At 41.5% G+C, this 25,999-nt stretch overlaps 1 protein-coding gene across 2 annotated transcripts in view; it reads right to left on the minus strand.

Annotated features, from left to right (window-relative positions):
• Positions 1-25,999, minus strand: part of ABLIM3 (actin binding LIM protein family member 3) — a 173,943-nt gene that overhangs the window by 92,254 nt on the left and 55,690 nt on the right. For both annotated transcript variants that reach the window (XM_036748987.1, XM_036748986.1), the window contains exons 2-3: positions 18,476-18,613; positions 3,507-3,690 (exon numbers count right to left, since the gene is read on the minus strand). In XM_036748987.1, coding sequence (XP_036604882.1) covers positions 3,507-3,690; positions 18,476-18,613 — 322 coding nt within the window. The remainder of the gene's footprint in view (positions 1-3,506; positions 3,691-18,475; positions 18,614-25,999) is intronic.

Raw genomic sequence — 25,999 nt, forward strand, 5'->3', positions numbered from 1 at the left:
AGTCATCTAGTTTTGTAATCAAAGATACAGCTGAAGGCCAGGCTGAGTTGCCCTGGAAATACTGGCTTTTGTCTGTTCAGGGGAGGCCCCCATAGGTCTCCTGTCTCCTTTTTGTCAGGTTGAATTTCTGACTTTACAGAATGAGGAATGGAAGAAAGAGCCTGGGTTCATAGGAAGAGGTTAATGTGAGGTTTCCATGTAATTGTCACTATCTTAGTCACGGCTCCATCAGCAGAGTTGAATGAGGAAGAGCTATAGCTCCTGCAGACACTGTCTCCTACCAGGGTTTTCATGATGTCTCCCTATAATGCTTCTCTTCAAACCTGTACAACTTCTTTCTTCATTGCCTTTGCAGGTCCAAAATCCATATCCTGTCCCCCATGTGTGAGTATATACACTAGGGCTCTGCCCCAGGCCCTCACTTCTTTCCCCCTACACTCTATCATCTCTTGGAAATCTCTTCTGTTCCCATGACAGATGACCCCCAGATCTTCATATCTGATGTTCATTTCTCTCCTGAGCTCCAGTCTCATATGCCCAAATGCCTGCAGTAAGATCTTCACCTGGATGTCTCATAGGCACCTCCAACTTAACCTTTCTAAAAGAACTCTTCTTCAACTCCACTCCTTCCCTTCACTTCCCTAATTGTACCGAGGGCATTACTGTTCTGCAGTCACTCCGGTTCATGGTCTAAGAGTTGTCCTCACCTCTTCACTCTCACTCACACACTCCCTTTGATCATCTGCCAGATTTTGTCAGTTTCACCTTCTCTATATCTCCCGAATCTTTCCTCTTCTCTCTACTCGCACCACAATCACCCTAGTCCAGAGCCTCTTCACTTCTTTTCTGAATTATTACAGTTGTTCTCTCTGCATCCAGTCCTTCCTCTCTTCCATCTGGCCTCTGCCAGCTGCTCAATTGATCTTCCTAAAAAATCTGACCGTACCATTGAATCTCCAGAAACTTCAGTGGCTCCCCATCGACTTCACATTAAAATGTACACTCCTGTGTTTGGCAATGAAAGCTGTTCACAGTCTTGTTTCAACCTATCTTTCCAGACTGACTATATGTTATTCCTCTTTGGCCAAACCAGCTTTGCGTGTTATTCCGTGTACATAATTTCTTTGCATATGACTTTGGCTTCTTCTATCTCTCATCTCAGAGTTTATCATGGGCTAGCCTCCAGGCTTAGAATGGTCTCCTTTCTTCACCTCCACTTCCTGGAACCCCAACTCCCTTGAAAGCTTGGCCTGTCACCTCCTTTAAGAGGCCATTCCTGATTTCACCAGGTGTTGGTGTCTCTCCCTCAATATTTTTTATATGTGTTCTGTATTTATCTACCCATGAGTATGTTGTCTCCCCTTAGTAGAATGGAAGCACCTTGAAGACAGAGACTGTTTTAGTATTATATTTTTAGGTGCTTCCTAAACATTTGCTGATTGGCTGATTGGTGGCCAGTAGCTTTTCACCATAAAAAAAAAATGCCCTCTTGGGAGGGAAGTTGCACAAGACAAATCTTCTTCCTGCTGCTGCCATCTTCTCCCTGTGTTTCGTGTTTTCCCACGCTTCATGCTGCTCTCCTCCAAGCTCTTTCCCCATCTCCTAGCTGGCCCCTTGGATCTGTCTGCCCTGGGAGCTCTGGCTTCTCCCAGCCCAGACTCCTATTTACAGACTCACTGAATGGTGGAGTTGGAAGAGGCCATAGGGGTCATCCAGTTCAACTTGTTCATTTTGCTGAGGAGAAAATTGGGGCCAAGAGAGGTCAAGGCTTGAATGCCTGGCAAAATTCAATAAGAACGAATTTAACAGGGCTAAACATGACATTTGGCTTCAGAAAGGCTATTGCACAAGTACAGCATTGGGGGAGGCAAGGCTAGAAAACAGTTACCGAGGAAAATGAACTAGAGGTTTTAGTGACCTGGAAACTCAGTATGAATCAACAGGGTGATATGACAACCAAAAAAAAACCCCATTAGTTATCATCTCTCTTATACTAAAGTAATGGAGTGTTATGGTAGTCTGGCTGCCTTGGTCAGACTTTCTGGAGTATTATGTTCATTTCCCCGAACTACATTTTAGGAAAGATAATTATAAACCTGGGTGGGTCTAAAGGATGGCAATTAGGATGGTAAAGGGCCTAAAGTCAATGCTTTACAGGGATCAGTTCAAGAAATGGAGAAGAGAAAACTTAAAGGAAATATGATGCTAGCTGTTTTCAAGTGTTTGAAGAATGGCTGCATGCACGGAAAAGCTTTCCACATACACTGCAGTCCAGAGACACTGACTTTCTTTCTACTCCTTGGCCAGCACGTTCTGTCTTCCTACTTTGTTCATCGGCCATATCCCATTCCTAGAGACTCGCCTCCTACCTCCCCTTTTGACTTCTCCAGTTTTAAGACTCAGTTCCTATCTCATCTTCTGTGAGAAGGCTTTCTGGGCTCTCCATCCAGCACCCTCCTGCCCCCAGCGCCTTCCTTCTGGATCACCTCCTATTTACACTGTCTTTTTTGTACTTCGTTGTTTGCATGTTCTCGCCCTCCTTAGTATGTGAACTTCTTGAATTCAGGCGACTTTGTTTTTTTTTGTTGTTGTTGTTGTTTTTACTTTCTTTGCATCCCTAGTGCTTAGTACAGTCCCTGGCACATTGTAAGTGCTTACTAATTGATTATTGACCAATTAAATTAGACTTGCTCTGAACTTGGGCCCAGAAGGCTGTAAAAAATTAGATTCAAGCTCAGCATGTGGAGGAATTTACTAATAATTAGAATAATCCAAAAATGGAATGGGCCACTGCGGAAGGCAGTAAGTTCTCTGAGCAGAGGATATATGATCATTAATTGCAGTTGTTACAGAGAAGGCGTCTGTGTAGGTCTAAACAGGACTAAATGACCTCTGAGGAACCTCCAAATTCTAAGATTCTTTGATTCTGTGACTTATCTGAAGTTACACAGCTAGTCTGTGACCAAGATATAGTCAAATGCAGGTCTGGCTCAAAACTCAGGCTTTCTAATTCCAAGATCAACATAATTTCTGTTCTACCATATTGTTCTTTAAGATTATGACTCAAATCTGGCCCTCTGTCACCAGAAAAATTCTTTCCCTTGGGCTATGTGAATTGCTCCTAATTTTCTACCTCAAGCACATCACCACCCCAAAAGAGGCCTAGGGATATAATGTGGGTTCAGAAAGCTGAACAAGGCCCAACGCAGGGGAAGTTCCAAGACCAGAAACCAGTCCAACATAAGGATGAACTTTCTAACAACTAGATGTTCAAAAATGGAATAGATTCCTTTTCACTGGAAGTCTCTGAACCAAAGCTGGATGATCTCAGTAATCGAGAGGGCTCTTGTGCCTGGAGGAAGATTGGACTTGATGCCTTCTAAAGTCCTTTCCAGCTCTGAGATGCCAAATGGGATGAAATCAATAAATAACAAGATGGAAATAGCTTGTTTCTTTGATGGCCTCCATAGGGCTTGCCCCCACCCCTCCCCACCCTGCTTACTCACCTACACAAGCTGCACACGAAACACTTGGGGTGATAGGTCCTGCCCAGGGCGGAGATGACCTCGCCTGTGATGAAGTCCCGGCAGCTGTGGCAGCGGGTGCCATAGAGCTGCTGGTAGTCTTGGGTGCAGATATACTCACGGTTCTTGAAGAAGAAGCCAGATTGGGCCAGGTCACAGCCACACACTGGGGTGGATGGAGGGAGGGGTTGTGGGAGGGAGACAGAAAACACAAGGTTGGGGAAAAGACAGGGTTAGCCCAGCAAGAGATCCTTCTGGATCCTCACAGGGATAGTTCAGAGTCAGTGCCTAGATCTGCCACTCACACATCAGAATAAGGGGCGATCATGGGAGTGGTGGAAAGGTCCTTAAAACCAACTAGGCAGTGGTGTAGAGGAAAGGAACAGTGGGCCTGGGTCAGGAGGCTTAGGTTTGGATCCTGCCTCTAGCATTTAGCTTCCAACTCTGGACAGTCATTGAACTTTTCTGAATCTCATTTTCTCTTTTAAGTGATAATAATAATACATGGACTACCTAAATCACAGGGTTGTTATGGAGAACACATTTTATAAACCATTAAGTCCTACAGCAAGGTGAGTATAATTATTGAGAAACTGAGGTCTTTTGTTGTTGTTGTTCAGTCATTTCTGACTTTATGACCTTATTTGGGCTTTTCTTGGAAAAAATACTGAGTGGTTTGCCATTTCCTTCTCCAGCCCATCTGACAGATGAGGAAACTGAGGCAAACAGGGTTGAGTGACTTGCCCAGGGTCACACAGCTAGTAAGAGTTGGAGACTGGATTTGAACTCAGATTTCTCTAACTCCAGGCCCAGCACCTTATCCAATGTGCCACCTAGCTGCTGCCCTCTAAACTGAGGTCTAGAGAAGGGAAATTACTTGTCCAAGATCATACAAGATTAATGACAGAACTATCATATAGTCAGAAGGACCTTGAGAGATTAGATTATCTATGTCCAGCCTCCTTTACAGAGGAAGAAACTGTCACCCAGAGAGAAAAGCGATTTGCCAAAGGTCGCACTTCAAGTTAGTAGCATCTTTAACTTAAAATGAGAATAAGTCATTCATTCAGTAAATAATTAAATATTTTCTTGCTGAAGAAAGTGTGGATACATGTATAATAAGACCCTTGCCCCTAGGGAGCTCCCAGTCTGGTAGAAGAGATAAATAACATAGATACAGATTGTGGAAAGAGGTCAGATGTCAGAAAATCTAGGTTCTGCTCCCAGCTCTCACACTTAATAGGGCAAGTCAGATATCTGAGCCTCAGTCTCCTCCACTATAAACAAATGCTTACACTACCTACTTCACAGGATGGCTATGAATAAAGCATTTTATGTACCTTCACAACATAAATGTGAACTATTAATGTTATAACACAAGGAGAGGAGATAAGAGTCATAATGAAATTATCTACAAAGTTCTATGGGGGTTCAGAGGAAGAAAGAACACATCAGCTGGAGGCCCAGGGAAAGCTTCACAGAGGAAATATTGAAGTCAGAGGTGACACTACATATTCTCTAGCCTATGGTCTGTCCCAGTTCTAGCATTCTCTGCTCTCCACTTAGAGGTCCCTTCTGGCTCTGAACATTTTATGTCCCATGTTCCAGTGATCTAACTCTGACATTCTGTGATCTAAGGTTCCTACTAGCTCTGGCATTTCATGTTTTTATATTCTAAGGCCCCATCTATTTTTAACATTCTATACCCCAATGCCCTTCCTAGCTCTGAGATCCTATGCTCTAAGGTTTTTCCAGCTCTGGTATTCTATATTCTCAGATCTTGTCCAGCTCTGACATTCTGCAAGTCTATGACAAGGAGAAAGAAGAGAGGTTGCTTTCAAACCTCCCCACATTTATATACATTTTTAACCAAGTGTGAGTGAGATTTTGATGTCTTCAAAGCCCACCCCACAGAGAGGCAGTGTGGGTGGGTGGTGGGTAATGATATCTATGTATGTGTGTAAGGGCATAAGGTGGTTGCGTCAAGGAGGGTGTCCTTTCTTTGATCAGACACTGTGAACGTGCATCAGGACCAAACAGTGCCTGGTCTCAGAGGAAGGCTAAAGTACAAATTGTTCTTGTGTGGGCAGATGTCATATCAGTTGATATCAGGGTTATGGAATTCATTAGGTCATGGCCTCCAACCCTGTTGGAAGCTGCTTCTGTTTTTTCCCTTCTTCTTCTCTCCTTTGTCCTTTTTCCCCAGGGCTACCTTTCCCTTCAGGGAAAATCAGGAAGCCAACAAGAAAGCTTGGAACGGTGCGTCCTTCCCTCCACATCACCCCTGAGGAAATGGAAATAGGGAGCTTTGGGTGGAGAAGATGAGGGGGCAGAACTGGTAAGCCTGAGGTCTAGGAGAGCATTTCAATAGAGTCTGGGAAAGCCAAGGCCTCTGTCCTGATTAATGATGTGAAGAGGGTGATGAGGGGGATGGAGGCTGAAGGCGGTTGGAAAGGCTCCCACTATAAAGGCGACAAATAGCTACATTCTTTGCATAGACCATATTAGGAACAACTCTAGCTAGGGAATTGCCAAACCAGCGGTCCCAGCTCAGCCAATGCCTTGGTGTCTGACCTTGGAAAAGTGACTTCCCCTATCCTGGCCTCAGTTTCCTCTTCTGTAAAGAGAAGGGAGTGGGACTAAACACTTATACAGTGATTTAAGACTTACAAAGCACTCTCTCCGTAGCAGTTTGGTGAAGCAGGTAGTGTCACTATCAGTATGTCTGTTTTACAGAGGAGGAAACAGGCTTATTGCATGGAAATGATTTGCCCATGGGAACACAATTTGTCAGTGTCCGAGGCAGGATTTGAATCCAAGTCCCCTGATGATAAGTCTCAGGCTTTTTCCACTAGGGCATGCTCTCCTTCAAAACAACAATTGACATTTATATAGAATCTTGCAATTTAGAAAGCACTTAACACATGTTATCTCATTTGATTCCTCATACTAAATCCCTGAGGTAGGTGGTAATAAGGATTCATTATCCACACTTTTCAGATGAAGAAATTGAGGCTTCAATAAGTTAAGTGACCTGCAATTAATAAGTAGAAAATTCAGGACTCAAACCCAGGGCTTTTGCCTCTATGTCCAGTATTCTTTTTACTATCCCGTGTCGCTTCTCTAGAGAAGTAGCCATGTTATGATGTACAAACAGTATTGGACTGGGAGTCAGGAAAATTGGGTTCTAATCTTTGCTCTAACACTAACTAACCAGATAACTACTAGCAGGTTGATTCCCCTTTTGGAAATTCAAGTCCCCATCTGTAAAATGAGGAGGCTGAACTAGTTGGCTTCTGCATCACCCTCCTACTCTAGGCCCATGATCTTGTGGTCTCCGAGGTCCCTACCAACTCTAGGATTCTACTATTTTGAAACAGGTTCTCCAAATATCTTTCTGATTCAAAACGAATTCTCAGAATAGGGAGAGAATTTTGTAGAATAACAAAGTCATCTAGATAGAAGGAACTTTGCCTCTGGGAAAGAGTATATGAAAACCTTCCCATAAAAATAGGCTTCTGTCCCTTTCATCGTGTTAAGGATAAGGTACTCCTCTTCTCATTGCAATTATCATTATTATCTCTTATAATATCATCTCTACAATGGCCTTCTTTCAGAAAACCTTCTCATAATTTCCTGGACTGGAAAGCTCCTCGAGAGTGTCTGAATACCTAGACTACTACAGGGCCTCCTCATTGATACCTGTGATCACTCAAAAGATGTGGGTGTAGGAAATTTAACACAGGAAATTGGAATGGGTGACAGATTCCGATGTGCAGCTGGACAAGCAGTCCATTGAATTGTATATCAGTATGTATATCCTTGTGCCAGGCTCTGCAGAAGGACAAAAAGCTTGGCCTGCAATTAAATAGGAAGAGAATGGGCTAGATTTCATTTGGGGCAATTTGAAGCTTCTTGCTTGCAAAGCTCATCTTTCTAATATCAGTATTCTCCCAGTGAAGCTTTGTGGCTAAAGTCATGGGACAGCACAATCACAGAAGAATCAGATTTTGGGGTGATTTAAAGGGCAATAGAAAGACTCATGATGGGTGTAAGTAGACTGTGGCAGTTATCCACCATTCCCACCTTGGAAAAGGAGGCATAAATGTCATCATGAAGCATGTGTTAAGATCAGAAAGGGAGATGGGCAAGTCATGTAGCAAAAAATGAGTGAAAACCTAAAGCCCCAAGGGTGTCACTGGTAACCCCCAAATATTAAGAGACCTAGAGTAGGGCCTTTGATACATTATCTTCTATGGAAGATTTGTGGAAGGACAGAGACAAGAATCACACAAGATGAAAGGCATGGGTAAGTTTTGATCTATATGAGTCTCCAGGCTCCATGTCTGATTCTCTGGACTTTCTCTATCATGACCCCTTCTTTCTATTTCTGCTTATTCCATACTTTACCCCACTTGTCAGTTTCCTTTAATATTTATTATATTGACCCATTTGACTATAAGCTCCTTGAGAGCAGGGATTGTCCTTTTGCTTGTTTGTATTTCTAGTGCTCGGCACAGAGAGTAGTACATAGTAATAGTTTCATAAATGCTTTCTGACTTAACAACTGAAGAGATTACCCCGTTGTTGAGATGATAGACCTGTTTACTCTAGGGCCAAGCACATGGCCTTGCACATAGTAAACATATGATATATTTATTGGATGAATAAATGAATGACAATTCTTAGCCTTAGGAAAGTCTTCCCATTGCTTTTTTTTCTCTCTTCCTCTCTATAGTGGACCCTCTCACCATCACCTATATACTATCCCCTCCTACAGAAGTCAACTTGAATATAAGAATATTCATACAGAATAATTTCTCTTTATAGGATCACAGCTGAGGGAGCTGAGTAACTGGGAGACCAGAGTGTTCAAAGTGGGCAGGATTTAGGGGTGGGGAGAAGACTAAGAAGAGGGAGAATTCCCTGGGGGCCATGTGGGCAGGTAGACAGGGTGGCATTAACGTTAAAGGAGAAGAGGAAGATACTGACAGACAATGGGAGAAGGAGCATCTGAAAGTGGTAGTAGGGAGCAAGGATCATAGAAAGGATCATTGAATAATAGAACTAGAGTGGAAGCTCTAGGCAGGAAAGAGGGCCAACTCTGAAGTTGGAGGACCTGGGTCCAAATCTTACCTCTGATGTTTACTTACTTATGTGTGACCTTGGGAAATTCACTTAACTTCCCTGGGCCTCAGTTTCTTCATTTGTAAAATGAAGGTTGAGGTGAAGAAAATGGACTTTAAGGTCCTTTCCAACCCTAGATCTTTGAACATATGATTCTAAGGGGCATCATGATCATCAAAAGCAACCTTATTTTATAAGGCCTAGTGTTACACGGCTAATGAGGCCTAGGGAGGTTGAGTGACTTACCAAAGCAGTCAAAATAAGAGTTGGTATTTGAAATCATCCTGCTCTGCCTGCTGACCCTGTGTATTTGAGGGTTTGAGAACAGGAGCAGCCTGACCTACAGAGGGGACCAAGACATGTGCGGTCTTCAGGAGGAAGCTAGGCTTCCATGAACACCAGAAGATGGTAGGATTGTGAGAAGGAAAACCAACTAGGATGAAAGGGAGCTTGTTAACAGGAGAGAAGGTCCCAGAGGTCAGCATAGAAGGGGAGAGCAGAGGATACTAGGAACTGGGAGGGCTAAGGCTTGATTTGGGATGAGAAGTAACCAAGGAAACAATTCATGCCAGGAACTCACTTCTACCCCAATGTCACCTCTCAGCATCTTTCTTCAAGGTTCAGCTCAAGCAGGATCTGCTCTGTGAAGCCTTTTCTAGTTTCCTCAATCATTAGTACTTTCTCACTCCTCAAACTCCTTTACACTCAAATTTCTTTTCACTTGTTTGATTCAGTTCAGAGGCAAATAGTGGCATCATGCTGGGCCTGGAATCAGGAAAACCTGAGTTCAAATCCAGCTTCAGATGCTTATTAGCTGTGTGACACTAGGTAAGTCACTTAACCTGCATTTGCCTCACTTTCTTCATGTGTAAAATGAGGAAAATAATAGTACCTATTTCCTGGGGTTGTTGTGAGAATAAAACAAGATAACATTTGTAAAAATTCTTTGCAAAGCTTACAGAACTATATAAATGCTAGCTAGCTATTACTAGCTATTGGTACTATTAAGCACTCACTATGTACCAGTCACTGCGCTGAATGTTGGGGATACAAAGAAAGGCAAAAGCTGTCCTTGCCCTCAAGGAGCTTACATTCTATGAATGGGGCAGGGCTGTTTTGTTTTTGTCTATATCAGCAATCCCTGGCATAGGTCCTTACACACAGCAAGTAATCAAAGGCCTTTGTGTATCTGTGCTTTAATGTGTGTGCAAAAATCATGGATGGATTACCATCCATTTGCCTGAATTCCCTAACTAGAAATTGGTTTGGGAATCTTAATGTAAGATTGAAGGATGTAATCCTAAGTAAACATAGTTTCCCTTGCTCAAAACTTTCAGGGTTCTCATGCTCTCTTGAAGCCCTCTTCCATCTGTCCACATTTTCTTCTCATTGCAAGGCCCCCAAAGGGCATTGCAGCCCAATCAACGCTCAGCACAGAGCAAGCATTACTTTCCAAGGTTTATAGGCCTTGGTCCTACAGTTACAGTTACATCTGTATCGTATTTTTTTTTCCCTTTAAACCTCATCACCACCTTGACAAGTGATCCCCGCCATCATAAAGCATCTTGCTTTATTTGCTCAATTTATCTTAACCCACATTTGCCTTGATTGAACTTTATTTTGCCTCCTTTATAAGTAAGCAATTCTCCTCACTTGATGGGGCAAATCGGGATCACCTTTAAGAGAGAGCGGAGGAAAGGCTGGCAGGAATCTAAAACTATTAAAATTGCCAGGGCTTTGGAACCCAGAAGCCGGAATGTCAGCACTGGAAGGGACCTTAGAACTTGGAACATGGAATGACAGATTAATTCAATTCAACAAACATTTATTTAGGAACTGTGCTTGGTGCTGGGGACACAATGAATAAACATGACATAGCTCCCGTTCTCAAAGAGATTGTATTCGACCACGTGGGATATGACATGAACATACAAAGTAGTAGTCAAAGGGACAAAAAAGAGATCCAAACAAAATGTTCTAGGAAATATGAGGAGAGAGAGAACACTTGTAGCTGGGGTGTGTTAGGGAGTGAAGAAGGCATCAGGAAAGGCTACACAGTGGTACCTGAGCTAAACCTGGAAGAGAGATGAATATTCTGAAAGCAGAGATGGAAAAAGAATGTATTCTAGTGCTGTGTGTGTGTGTGTGTGTGTGTGTGTGTGTGTGTGTGAGGTTATTGTGCCAATGAAAAGAGTGATCAGGCAACATGTTGAATTCCAGAAAAAGCTAGAATCCCACTTTGGCTGGAGCGTAGAGTATGTGTTAGAGAGCGAAGTGCAATAAGACTGAAAAGGTATTTTGGAGCTAGATTGTAGATGGTCTTAAATGCAAAGCTTAAAAGTTTGCCTTTTGTCCTCAAGGCAATAGGGAGTTACTGCAGGTTTCTGAGTAGGAGTGGCAAGGTTATGAAGTTATGTCAGCAGTTGTGTTGAAGATGGATCAGAAAGGCATAAAATCATTGTTTTTGAGCAGGATGGGATGTTAGAGGTCATCCAGTCTAATCCCTCACTTTATGGATAAAGAAACTAAGATCTAGAGAGGTTAAATAACTTGCCCAAGTATTGATTGGGAGAGTTCCCTGGCCGAACTGATGAGTTTCCAGGGTGACAAGCCTTGGTTTGGGACTTTTGGTTCTACCTTCCTTTGGAGGCTATAGACATGCCCCTTTGGCACCTCATGGGGGATGGGTCTCAGGATCTGGGGAGGATTTGGTTTTTTCAGACTGTTGAGGATGGACTATGATGGGGAGAAGCCACTCCTTTGTGCTGGCTTACAAAAAAGAGTCTTTAATAACACAGTTAGCTTCTCCCTGCCCCATTTTGAAACAATGTGTGAATGAACACTGGATCTGGAATAAGAGAATATACATTCCAGTCCCACTTGCCCCTTGCTTCCTGTGTGAGCTCAGACAAGTAACTTCATTCCTCTAGCCTCCTAATCTGTAAAATGGGTGGATAGGCCTAGATGGCCTCCAAGATCCCTTCCAGCTCTAAACCTATATTGTAAGAACTCTCTAATTTTACAGGGAAGACCAATACACAGAGTGCTTAAATGACTTGCCCAAACTCACAAATGACAGACCGTGGACTAGAACCCAGGTCTTCTGACTTGTAATTCAAAGCTTATTGCACTGTATTCCTTGTCCAAATTTATGTCAACCACAAAGCAGCACTAACATTGCTTCCTTTTTTCCTTGTTTGTTAGTTTTTATTCCTTACTCGTGATTATTTAAAAATTACCTGTCTTTGCATTCCCCACCTCTAATACCTCATGTGGTACCCTGCACATGCCAAGGACTCAACAAAAATTTGTTGAATCGAACCTGAAAAATGGGGTCAGGACCACTCTTGGGCTCCTTGGGAAAGGCAAGGCAACATAGTAGGGCACAATGCAGTCTCTCAACTGTGTAGGAATCCAGCAAGCTGGATTTGAGTTCTGGCTGTGGTTCTAACTTTCTGTGTGACCTTGGGCAAGTCATTTCAACAGTCTGGCCTCAGTTTCTCTATTTGTAAAATAGGAATAACAATCTCTGCCTCCTTTAATCCCTATGATTGTGTGAATATTAAATGAAATAAAGGGCATAAAAGGGCTTTGTAAGCTATGTGAAACACTATAACAAACATGCAATTATCCATAGAACTCCAATTCAAGCCACTGGGCACAACTGTAAGAGAAAGGCAACTCTTTAACTCTGTGATTCCCAAATCTAGACTAGAAGAACCTCAAGAACTTTCATTTTTCCCAAAAATATTTTAAATTCTCAAACTTAATTGAAAGTCACACTAAAAATTACAAGTAATTGCTCATAATGTTTAACCAGGGTTAAATCATTAGACCTCCCTGGGGCTCACATTCAATGACCTATGGATGTTTTTAAGGTCTCTTGCAACTCTGATGTTTTGCCTGAGGTCTTAGATTCATAGAGCATATCAGTGGTTAGGAAGTGACAACTGTGAGGCTCACATTTGAGGGTATCTATGTCCTTGACAACATCTTCAGAGCTTTTCTTATTTTCATGTGTGACTCAGCAATCACGGTGTCTGGTATTCAGAGGCTAGAGAGACCAGTCACCATGGAACACAGCATCAGTGACTTGGAACTAGGGTAGAGGGAGGGTGATTCCACTGTTACTTTCCAGCAGGCAGAAGGTGGGAAAAAATGAAGGCAATCGGGGAGAGCAGCCAGGAAGACCTGAGTTTGAATCTTGAATTAAACAAGTGTTTGTAAGTTAAGTACTAGACAAGTGACCCTGGGCAAGCCCTTTAACCTCTTTTAGCCTCAGTTTCCTCATTTGAAAAGTGGGACTCATAATAGTATTTACCTCCCAAGGTTGTTGTGAGAATCAAATAAGTATGTGTGTGTGTGTATGTGTGAGTGTGTGTGTGTACCTATGTGCGTATGTGTGTGTGTTTGTATATGTATTGTTTTGCAAACTTTAGCTATTATTATTATGCCAGCTAGAATGCAACAGGAAAATAAGTCAGAATCCTAAAAACACCATCCTACAGAAACACCATTACTAATGGTAGTCAGGGACTACTGAGTCCCACTGACTGGACAGAAGTGTGATTTAGTGGGAAAGTGCTGGAGGAAGAATATGTGGCTTTGAATTCCAGTCTTGCTATTTATTAGCATTATGATGGTGGGCCCATTACTTCCCCTCAATTTTCTCACCTGTAAAATAAGAAAGTTGGACCTCACAGAATCCCTATATGTCTCTTCCAGGTCTAAATCTGTGATCTTATGACTGCCTCTCCTTTTGCTTGTCTGCAAAATAAGTGGTTTGGATTCTAGGACGATCTTTTGCACCTTGGAGACCCATGATCCCCTAGGACATATTGGATTACACAGACTCTGTGGGTTGGGCCTGGAGCCTAACTCATACAGATGATGTAGCTCCTACTGGACAAATGAGTTCTGAGTTATAAAAATGAACTTGTCCATGAAATTTGGGATATAAATGGTTCCTAAGTTAGGGGGATTGCTCCATGCCACATAGCATTTAGGGAGAAGAAAAAGAGATGTTTAACATTGTGAAAAGGTTGGGAAGTAATTGCACCATCAGGTAAGCATATGGTTCTCATAGTCTTAGAACAGACAGACATTGGCTCTGTAGAACAGTGAGAGAAAAGCTGGATTTGTAATCAGGGAGCCTAAGTTCAAACACTGAGTTATATTTTTGTGACCTGTGGACAAATTATTTCCCCTACATGGTCCTATTTCCTTCTCTGTAAAATGAAGTTATTGGACCAGATGATCTCTATGATCCCTTCCAGTCTAAAGCCTGTATATAATCCTATGATCTTGTCCCAAACACCATTATTTCATAAGAATATAGTTAATGAATTACAGCCAAACCATCTCATAAAGTTGGAAAGCTATAATAATATCACTTAACCAACTGCCCATTTATAATATTTTTTATTGCTAATAAAATAAAATATTTTATAGCACTTTATAGCTTACGATGAGCTTTCTTCACAACAACGCCATGAAGTTCATAGTATGAGCATTATTATCAAATTTTCCAGATAAGGAAACTGAGGCCCAGAGACATTGTCTTATCTAACATCACATAGCTGGGAAATGTAAGATTTGGGATACAAATCTATGTCTCTTGACTTTAAGCTCAATGCTGTTTTCTGCTATGCCATGATGTGTTTATGGAATTAAGTTATCCCCACAATTTTATTCCTTCATAATGTTGACAAGAAATAGCAGAAAGAAAGCTGGCAGACTTGGGATTGAATTTTGGCTCCATCACTAGCTGAGGGCTCTATGATCTCTACGTGCTTGCTCTTCTTCTGCCTTTATGAACCTCAGATTCCTAATCTTTAAAATGTGAATATGAATATGAGAACTCGTATTACTTCCATTCCAGGCTTTGAAGCAGTTCCATGAACTGAAGTGAAGATCTGGGTCAGAGGCTGTGAGTTTCATTCTTGGCTCCATGACTTGCCACCTAAGTGACCATAGGTCAATCACATTGCTGTGCTTCAGTTTCTTCATTTTTATAAAATGAAATGGTTGAGCTAGATGGGATCTAAGGTCCCTTCCATCTTTAAATCTATGTTTCTATGAGAAAAGCACTTTGTAAAACTCAAGGTACTATAGAAATGTGAGTTATGTTATCACTACTGTTAATAATGACTTTAGACAGAGGGTGCCTGTGTAAACAAATGGAGAAGGAACCACAAACGAAGGTCATGCAAAACAGAAAATTAATGTTTGTTGTACTCAATTTAATTTGTAAGATTTTTTCCGTGATAGTTTAACCTTCTTTAAGATAGTTAACAAAGGCCAACCTGAACAAAATTTTATATGCATTCCCTAAACATCTACTGGCTGTCAAGGCTGCATGGGGTTGGGGTGGGGGAGACATCAACCTTAGATGGGAGGAGACCAGAACTTATAGTAATTCATGTGAAAAGATCCCAGGTCTTAGTTGACCACCAGCTAGCAGCGTCAATGAGGTGATAGGGTTGCTATTTTTTTAAGCTGGTCATGTCTTAGGTTGCTTTAATGGAAAGTTTAGAATAAGAGAGGTGATAGTGCTAGTGTCCTCTGCCCTACTCATATAATTCTTAAAACTTTGTGCTTAATTCTGAGCACCAGATCTTAGAAGGAACATTTGCACAGCTATTGCATCTTCAGAATACAGTGACCAGCATCAAAGCTCTGCCACATGGAATGGCTGACTTGAAGAAGATATGACTTAGTGGGAGATATGACCAATGTCTTCAAATACATGAAGGAATGTCATATGGAGCAGTAATCAAATCAACATTACCATTCCTACAAGGGCCATGCCACTCAATTTCCATATGACTCTATTCATCATCCCTGTGGCTCTCCTAACCCACCCACCATCCCCAGCCACCATCTTCTTCTAGGTGTCTTCTCCTATTAGAACATAAGCTCTAGGAAATCAGCAACTGCTTTACTTTTTGTATTTGTATGTCCCAGTACTTATCACAGTAATTGGCATATAGAAAATGGTTAATAAATGCCATTTCAATCCATTCATTTAATTAGGTTTGTTCTGCCTGGCCCCAGATGGAAAAACTAGAACAAGGTGATTGGCTCAAGCTTTCCCTTTTCTGTGACTCAGTGTTTCCCTAGGGATCACTGATTTCAGACAGTGGTCCAAGGGAAATGTATTTTTTTCATGTATTCCTAAGAAAATGGTGATCACTCCTGAGGAAGTTGCATGGTACCATTGAAAGACTGATGCCTTTTTCTACTGAACTAGGAGCATGGTACCTGAGTTCAAATCCAGACTCTATCACTATCTGTGTAACTTGGATATGTGTCATTTAAGTTCTCTAGGCCTCAGTTTCCTGATCTGTAAAATAAGGAGGTGGGACTAGATGGTCTTCCAGCCCTAGACTGAGCACTTCATGATCCTGCTTGGTAGGTCTATATAATCAAAGGAGTTGGGAGGTCTGGACCAGGCTGGCCAGGTAACTAGGGGCAGGAGCCACTGCTGAGAACTGGCCCCAGGAAGGCCTACCTAGACCTCAGGCTGAGAATAGATGTCTGCGTTTGATAGTTGGAGATGACAGAGATAGATTTTAGCTCAATATAAGGAAGAATTTAAAAATTAGAACTGTCTGGAAATTAAATGGCTTGTTTCATGAGTTGGTTCCAGTGTGTTGACCACCCTTTGGGGATACTGCAAAAGAAACTCTTGTACCATGTAGGAGCCTGGGCAGATAACTCCCCAAAGTCTCCTTCAGATATGATCCCATGAATCCTAACATCAGCCACAAAGATTATGGATAATCCACAATCCATCTGCTCTGAATCAAAACACTTTGTAAAATTAACACAGGGCATAGCTCTAGCTTATCTCTAACCTCCTAAGATTGTTATTGTCAGAGAAGGAAATCAAAATTACCCAGAAAACAGGTGTTCTCAGAGATATTCATATTTTTTTGCCCAGAAGCTGTGATCTACCAGATGCTATCAATTCAGTGTAATAGCATAAGTGATACTTTTTTTTCCAGATGTTAAATAACTCTCTTCCACTGTTTCTCTGTGACGAGGAGGAGCTCCTGGGCTCTCAAAGGATATGTAGAAGGGCACAAGCTTGGCTAGGCTGTAACAATCTGGAAAAGCTTTGAGGCCGGGCCTGTTGATGGATTCTGTGTCTGTTGATTGAAGACTAGCCCAGATCAGGCTAAACATTTGTTATTAGAGGGATGACCACTAGTGATGGATTGTTCTGTCAACAGCAACTAGTAAATTCCATCTATGTGTTACTACAGTGTAGACAGTAAAGTACACACATCAATTAAATCATGGAGCATGGTTCAAAATCCAGTCATGTCACTTGCTGTCACTTGTGTGACCTTGGACAAGTCACTTAACTCTCTGGGTCTCCATTTCCTCATTGGTGAAATGAGATGGTTGGCCTCTATGCCTTCCAGCTCTAAATCTATGGTCCTTTTGGCCTATAGAATGAATAAAATATTAGAGGGCAGAAATGTTTTAGCCAAATAGCGTCACAGGAAAAACCTCAAGACCCTCATTCTGACATGCCCAGCTCTTCTTAACAGTCTCCTGTTCATTCAACATTGAACAAATATCTTAAGTGCCTAAGGTTTACAGAGAACTGTGCCAGGCCCTGGGCAAAGATGCAAAGTTTAGATAAGACACATAAGGTATATTTCCTAATGGAGTTTACAATTTGGTAGAGGGGTAAGACACAAACAGAGAAAGGCATAAAATAAGCACATTAGAGAGGGGCAAAAAAAATGTTATGTGAGGCCTGAGAGGAGAAAGTGTTATTGACTAGGAGATGTACAGGAAGACTTCATGGAGGTGGCATCATTTCCAATCCCAAGGAAAATAATCTGTCAGACCAAGGATCTTCATCTAAGGTTTAGAACAGGATTTGGCATAATGGAAAGAACACCAGCTCTTGAGTCAGAGGACCTGGGTGCAAATTCTAGTTCTGACACTTAATATCTATGTGGCTTTAGGTAAGTCACTTAAGTTTTATGGAATCCTGTTTCCTCATCCATAAAATGAGGGCGTTAGACAAGATGGACTCTGAGGTCCCTCCTCCCTCTAAATCTATTGTCTTGTTATTAAAGGTCATCAGATGGTTTGGGACAAGGGAGGGTCCTGAATTTGAGGCTGAGTACTAATTGATAAACTTTTAGGGTCCCATTAACTCTCAAAGAGTTACTTACTAAAGTGTCATCTGCTTGATGAAAGTAGTACCTACACTGATGGAATCATGGGACCTTGGAGCACTGAAGTGAATTAGATAATCAGAGCTTTCAGGATGGTCAGTTTCTCTAGGGCCTAGGTCCTGCCGTCTCACACTCAGAAGTTCTTTCTCATCTTCCTCTGCGTTTGGAAATAGACCTCTGAAAGAAAATACCATGAGACTAAGGACAGAGACCCCTTTCTTACCTCCATTTTATATCTCCCCTAGCACCCAGCACAGGACTCTGCATGAAGCTTTGTAATGCAGTGGAAAGAACATTAGACTTGAGACAAGAGATCTAAGTTCAAATCCTGGCTCCACTACTCACTAGCTATGAGAGCTGAGCAACTTCTACAAGCCTCAGTTTCCTTATCTGTAAAAGCTGGATGATAAAACACATACTACCTGTTTCATAGGGTTATAATGGGGAAAATAACAGTACTTTATAAACCTCAAATGTGAGCAATTATTCCCATTTGTGGGATTGAGAAAATGTAGGGGGAGGACCTCAAGTGACAGGGGGCAGGGTTTGTTTCAGCTCCTTTGGCCTCTCCAGGGGTCTCACCATGCTTGGGAGTTTGGGCAGTGGAACTGGGCCTCCTACCTTGACAGGTGAAACACCTGATGTGGAAATGGTTATTCTGCACACGGACCACTTCCCCTTTGCAAGTGTCCCCGCAGCGATAGCACTGGATAACATTGGTGCCTCCCCCAGGGTTGTAGGGGTTCTGCTGATAAGGAACTGTGAAAAGGAAAAAAGAAAAGAGGGTCATTATCAAGCAAGGCCAACTCTCTTCATAAAGGATTTATATACTACCATGCAGGGCCTTGGAAACTGGCCACTGTTTGTGACTCCCAAGGGGAAAAACCCAGAGCACCACAATCGAACTTGTAATCTCTCTCCCCTTGGTTAGTCACTTTTTGGATCATCTGCTATTTACAGAAAGCAGTCATGTGACTGTATAAGCAAACATTGGGAATCTTCCCCCAGCACCAGTTATCTGACCTGTCCTTTCCCAGCCTTGGAACAGGAATGGAATGTTTTATATAACACTTTCCTTCATGCTGTCTCTGGTCCAGCCAACCTGGCTTCCCACATAGCACTCCATGTCCCATCACCCATGCACTCTCCTTTCACTTCCATCTCTTAGAATCTCTAGTTTGCCTTCAAGGCCCAACTCAAGAACCACTTTCCACACAAAACCTTTCTTGATCCCCACATCTGCTAATGCCTTCACTCCTCCAAATTACCTTGTATTTATTTTGTCTGAACAGACCTATATTTGTACATGCTGTTTCCTCTGACAGAATAGGAGCTTCTTAAGGGCAGAGACTGTTTCAATAGTGCCTGGAACATCCTAGGTACTTAATAAATGCTTGTTGATTGATTGAGTATAGTAGCAGAAAGAGTTCTTTCTTTATGGGACATATGCTTTCTTCCCCTTCAAATATACAGGGTGTCCCTAAAGTCTGGACACATAGGAAAAATGCATATTTTGAAATATTTGGAATATTAACAGACCTTAGCCCCCTTGACTTTTTCTGGCGTATGCTAAAGGAGAAGGTGTACTTAATGAAAATCGCAGATGCAACACACTTGATTGAACTCATAAAGAGTAAATGTGCTAAAATTGACAGCAATGTGGAGTCACTGCCTCGAGTTCACATGAATCTTGCAAAGTGCATCAACCTTTGCATCGCAAATGATGGAAATCATATTGAAGATGTTATTTGTTAATATTCCAATTAAATAAAATGTTATTGAAAACATCATTCATTTCATTTCTTGAAAACATGCATTTTTGCCTATGTGTCCAGATTTTAGGAACACCCTGTACAACAGAGGGGTTTTTATTACTGTTAGTCAGTCGACTACCATATATTAAGTGCCTACTATGTGCCAGCCACTGCCCTAAGTACTAGCAGATATAAGGGAAGGGAGCAAGTATTTATATAGTACCCACTGCGTGGCAGCGACTATACTAAATGCTAGCAGATATAGGGGAAAGGAAAGGAAAGAGCATTTGTGTAGCACTTACTGTTTTCCCACTATATAGGGGAAGGGAATAAGCATTTGTATAACGCCTACAGTATGCAAGGCACTGTGCTAAGTGCTTTTTAAACAAATATTATCTCATTTGATATACAGAAAGGCCAGAAGTCTTCAGTTTGGAAGCTGAATGACCACCAGTTTTGTATATCACACTGGGGATTCCTTTAAAGTATGGGTTAGACCCTGTGCCCGATAAATTTCTGTGATTCTATTTAAATAGGTCAGTAGGTTGGAGGGAAATGGTCTTGCCACTTTCTCTAGCTTTTATACCTGTTTTCTGCTCAGTTTCATTTGTGTTCCAAAGAATATCTTAGGAGTGAACTACCTACCTACACACACACACACACACACACACACACACACACACACAAATACACACACCTCCTTACTCTTTCTGTTTTGTTTTCACAGAATCTCTAGCATAATTTTTGAGGGGGCAGAGGATACTTACAGGGAGTTAAATAGGAGTTAAGGGGAATTTTCTGAGGCAGTCAAAATAGTTGTCTCAGACTTTGAATGATCACCAGACAAAGGCATTCAAAATGACAGACTTAATCTTAGCTTAGAAGTACTCTGACTGGCTTTTTGTTTTGTGTTCTTTAGTTAGGTATCCTAGCTCACAGGCTTGGTTATGGTCTAAAAGAGCACCTCAATCCTCAAAAAATCCTCTCTTGATCTGTCCATCCCTAGTAACTCTTGCCCCCTTGTTAGGGAAAAACTTTCTTTAATTTTTTTTTGCTTCTTCCTGTATATATTTTATTTAATATTTTAGTTTTTAACATTGATTTCCACAAGATTTTGAGTTACAAATTTTCTCCCCATTTCTACGCTCCCCTCCCATTCTAAGACGGTATATATTCTGATTGCCTAGTTCCCCAGGCAGCCCTCCCCTCTTTCACCCCATTCCCCTCTCCCCCCATTCCCTTTCCCCTTACTCTCTTGAATGGCAGAATAGATTTCTATGCCTCATTCCCTATATATCTTGTTTCCCAGCTGCATGCAAAATTTTTTTTAATTTTTTAAGCATCTGCTTTTAAAAGTTTGAGTTCCAAATTCTCTCACCTCTTCCCTTTCCACACACCCTCCCTAGGAAGGCAAGCAATTCAACATAGATCACACGTATCATTATGCAAAACACTTCCACAATGCTCAGGTTGTGAAAGGCTAAGGGAGAAACTTTCTAGTCACCACACCTTAAGAGTGATGAGCAGTGAGCCCAAGAGATTATAGTAGAGAGGAACTTAGTGACCATGAGCCCAGAGGAGAGGCTTGGTAGAGACAATAAAGTGCCTAGCATTTTCAGTAAAGAAGACTCATCCATTACAGACAACAAAGATACAATTCTCAACAAAACATTTTGAGGGCAATACAATATGACACTAAAAATCCTACCGCCTAAGGTGTGAATTGCCCTGGTCACAAAAGTTCCTGACATATAACTCTTCACAATATTCCCTGGCCATATGTGTGTGTATACACACACACACATACATAAATACACACTGTCTATATATGTATGTGTATGTGTGTGTATATATATATATGTATATATGTCTGTATATATGTATGTGTGTGTATACATTTGTTTATTTACTTATTTCCCATGTGGGTGCCCTCCATGAATGTTCTCCTGGTGTTGTAGGAGTGTGTAACCCAAGTGTGCATGGCTATCACTTTATTTGTTATGTTGTTTGATGAAATACCTTTTTTGGGGGGGAGGGGAGACTGTGTCCTCTGGCTGGCTGTAAATGGAAATATTTTCATGGGAGCTTATGAGCTATAGTTTTGAGTGGGTACCGAGCTACAGGGTCCCTCAAATCTGTAGGCCTCCATATGAGAGAAAATGTCCCAATTTCAACAAATGGAACATTCACAAAATTAATCACATTGTAAGATATAAAGATATTTAGATTTTCTGAAGATATTCAGAAACTACGTCCTGCCTTCCCTTCCCCTTCCTGCCATTCCCCTTAATTCAACACTTCAACATCCCACTCTAAAGCTACCCATTTTTTCCCCTCGGCCCTCTGGAATTTCTGGTCCATAGGTAACAAATTAGCTTTTATCTTTTTTTAATATTTAATTTATTTATTTTCAGTTTTCAACATTCACTAAATTAGCTTTTATCTTAAGATTTTTTTTTCCTTTATCACTTTTCATCTTATTATACTCACTTGAGACTTGGCTCCCTCCTGATTATTAATAGGAAGAATAATAAAAATAGAATAAGAAAAATGAAAACTAGCATTTATATAGCACATTAAGGTTTGAAAAGTATGAATCATAAGTAGAATCTCATTCTATCCTACAATGACTCTGGGAGATAGGTGTTATTATTGCTCCCATTTTACAGAAAGAGGAAACTGAGGCAGACTGAGGCTAAGAGATTTGCCTAGAGTCACACAGCTAATGAGTTTCCAGTCTTTCTGACTCTAGCTCCAGTGTTCCATCTGCCCCCACTTAGCTGCCTCCTAGTGACATGGCTTTCTTGGCCACCCTTTTCAGCACTGGCTGATCTTCCATTCAGATTCTTGACTCACAGATTGTAGTAGAGGAGTTGGAGTGCCTGTTGCTTTCTATTGACATTTGTAGGGTCTCTACCGCCATCACTCAGTAACCTCCCCTCCTCTGAGGTTCCTTTGTTCAATCCATATTTATCACTCAATCAAGATTTTATTGGCTGCTTTCTACCACTCTCTGGGATACTCTCCTTCTTCCTTTTATAAGTTCAGTGCCTGCCTCATGGTCTCTCTCTCCTCCCCAACTCCTGTCCTAATACTAGGACCCTTTGCCATACATATTGATATTCCCTCAAACACCTCACTCTCCCAATTCTTCAACTTACTCACTGCTGATAAGCTATTCCTTCACCTCACTTGAGTGACACACAGAAATAGTCACATCCTTGTACTTGCCATCACCTACAAGTCTTTCACTTCCATGTTTATGAACTTTGAAGTTCCTTTACCAGATCAGAATCAGTTGTGATTCCACTTTTTCCTCTTCCCTCTGTTCTTTATCTTCACTATAATCTCCAATACTCCATCTCTTAATTATTTCCCAGACCATCACAGCCTATGTTCTCTTCCCTTTCCCATCTTAACTTCTTGGTGAGCCAGTTAAACTTTATAGTGGCCTCTTCAGTTCCTTGCCTCTTTATTTATCATCAATCTTGCCCTGCCAAGCTTCAGCCTCGGATTACTCCCACCATCCACTGTCTTTACTCCTACTCATGTGCTGCTGATTGAAGATAGAGAAAATAATGAAAGTATGTTGACTTGGGTCCACTACTGATTTATGCTAAATAGTCTCAACTAAGACCACATAACAGCAAGGTAATCCTTTTACACCTCCCTAATCAATTCACTATCCCACTCACCATATCAATTTTCCCCAACCTTTTTATCCTTCTTCAAGTCTGCTATGGTTCCCCCTCCCTCCACCCTCTCAGCTGAGAACCTTGCCTCACATTTTACTGAAAAAATTTAAGGCAAAAATTGAGGAAATAAGCCAAGAGCCCCCTTTTCTCCCTTCCTCCTCAGCTCACATCACTTCTACCACTGTCCTCTCCTCCACTCCCTTTCTTCTTTCCAGGGTTAACCCCCCCACATGAACAAATGATTTTTACAAATGATCTCATTCTATCTTCTCTAGTAGATTTTTCCCTCTATTCTTTCCATCTTCTCACTCATTTTCAATCTATCCTTGTCTATTGGCTCCTTCCCTACTGCCTACAAGAATGCCCACATCTTCCCAGCCACAAAAACGCTTCATTTGATCTGACCACCTCCAAAAGCTACCATCCTTCACCTCTCCTCTCCTTTGTGGCTAAACTTGAAAAGTCCATCTACAACTGATCTCTGCACTTCCTTTTCTTTGAGTCTCTTCTAAATGGTCTACAGTCTTGCTTTCAACCTCATCATTCATCTGAAACTGTTCTCTCCAAAGTTACCAATGATATCTTAATCGCCAAACTTTCTTATTCCTTAGCATTTCTGACCTCTTGGCAGCCTTTGTCACATTCAATCATTCTCTCCTCCTTGATATTCACTTTTCTCTAGGTTTTTGTGACACTGTTCTCTTGTGATTCTGCTCTCTATGTAACCACTTCTTTTCAGTCCCCTTAGCTATATTTTCATCCAGGTTATGCACATGAACTGTGGGTGTCCTCCAAGGCTCCTTTTTCAGAACTTTTCTTTTCTCCCTGTCTATTTTTTCACTGAGTGATCTCATCAGCTCCCATGGATCCAATTATCATTTTTATGCAAATGATTCTCAGATCTATTTATCCAACTCTAACCTCTCGCTTGACCTCCAGTTTTGCATTTCCAACAGTCTATTGGATGTCTTGACTTGGCTATCTCGTAACTATCTTAAACTCAACCTGTCCAAAACTGAACTCATTATCTTTTCCCCTAAACCTTCCCTCTTAAGTTCTCTCTTACTGTCGAGGCTGCCACTAACCTCCTAGTCAACCAGGTTCATAACCTCGGTGTCATCCTTTACTCCTCATTCTCACACCCATATCCAATCAGTTTCCAAGTCTTATTGTTCCTACCACTGTAACATCTCTCATATATATATATCCCCTTTTCTCTCCTGATATTGCCACTACTCTTATTCAGGGAATCATCATCTCTTTCTAGGAATATTGCAATAGTCCTGTTGATTTCCCTGCCTCAAGTCTTTCTCAACTCCAGTCCATCCTTCACTCAGATGCCAAATGTCTTCCTAAAGTGAAGTTCTGACCATGTTACTCTCCTATTTAATAACCACTCTACACCTCCAGGATAAAATAAGTACTCCTCTGATTGGTGTTCAAAGCTCTCCATTACCAGACCCCCTTCCTACCTTCCTAGTCTTCTAATTATTCCCTCCACATCCTCTACAACTTAGTGACACTAGCCTCTTTGCTGTGCTTCACAGAAGACACTCTGTTTCCTGACTCTTGGCACTCTTCCTGACTGTCTCCTGTTCCCTGAGCTCTCACTCTCCTGATTCTGCCTCCTGGCTCCTTCAAGTCTCAGCTAAAGTCCCACCTTCTACAATAAGTCTTCTTTCCTTAATTTTGTGCTCCTTCTCCGACAGTGTCTCCAATTTATCCTGTACTATCTAGTTTGTACATAATTGTTTGCGTGTTGTCTCCCAAATTGGACTGTGAACTCCTTGAGAGCAGGGACTTTTTTGCCCCCCCCCCCCTTTTTTGTATTCCCTAGATCTTAGCTCAAAGCCTGGTACATATTAGGCATTTAATAAATGCTTGTTGATTTGACTTCTTTCCTTTGTAGAATTCTCTCTCCTATCTTAGCTAAAAAGTGGGAAGGGTCAAAATGAATAGGATGGAAGTATTGTTTTCATTTACCACAAAACTTTGCTAATTCATTTGTAGTCAAAGCTCTAGGGTTTAATACTTATTTGCTTTGTTAATTATGAGCAAATTACTTTACCCTCCAAGCCTCAGTTTTGCTACATATAAAATGGGATTAATATAAGGATATTTATATAATCTTGTTTATTAGAGTTGTTCAAAGGGAAAAGTTTTTATAAATTTTAAAGCACAACAAACACCTGAGTTATTAATCATTACTATTAGAGTAAGAATCACCCTTATTAGGGATTGGACATCTCCTAAGGAGCCATGATGTGTTTGGTTGTCAGACCCTCTGGGTATTAGTCCAAGGGAATGGTGGTTTATCTTCCATGTTCCTGGAAAAAGAAGGACTATTTATGTCTTTGAATGACAGGAGGTGAGGAAAGGTTAATGCTGATCCAAGATGGTCAGGAAGGGTAGTGGACTTCACTGATAAGAATTGGCCCCAGGCTAGTCTGACTAGAAAAGCCAGAGCCTGTGTCTCTGAAGCTGTTCCCTCTTGAATAGCGAGTGAGAATTACTAGAGAAAGGGCAGTCACCTCACATCAATAGTCTGCCTTAAACTAATAACAAGGATGGTGGATTTCCTTATTAATAAAAAATATCAGGGAAATGTGGCACAGGGAGAGAAGACAGGTGGGTCATCTGATGAGGGGGACAGAGGGTAGGTAGTACTCCCCTGGTTTTCTCATCATGATGTCATG

Source organism: Trichosurus vulpecula, chromosome 3, assembly GCF_011100635.1.
Source record: "Trichosurus vulpecula isolate mTriVul1 chromosome 3, mTriVul1.pri, whole genome shotgun sequence".
Lineage (NCBI taxonomy): Eukaryota > Metazoa > Chordata > Mammalia > Diprotodontia > Phalangeridae > Trichosurus > Trichosurus vulpecula.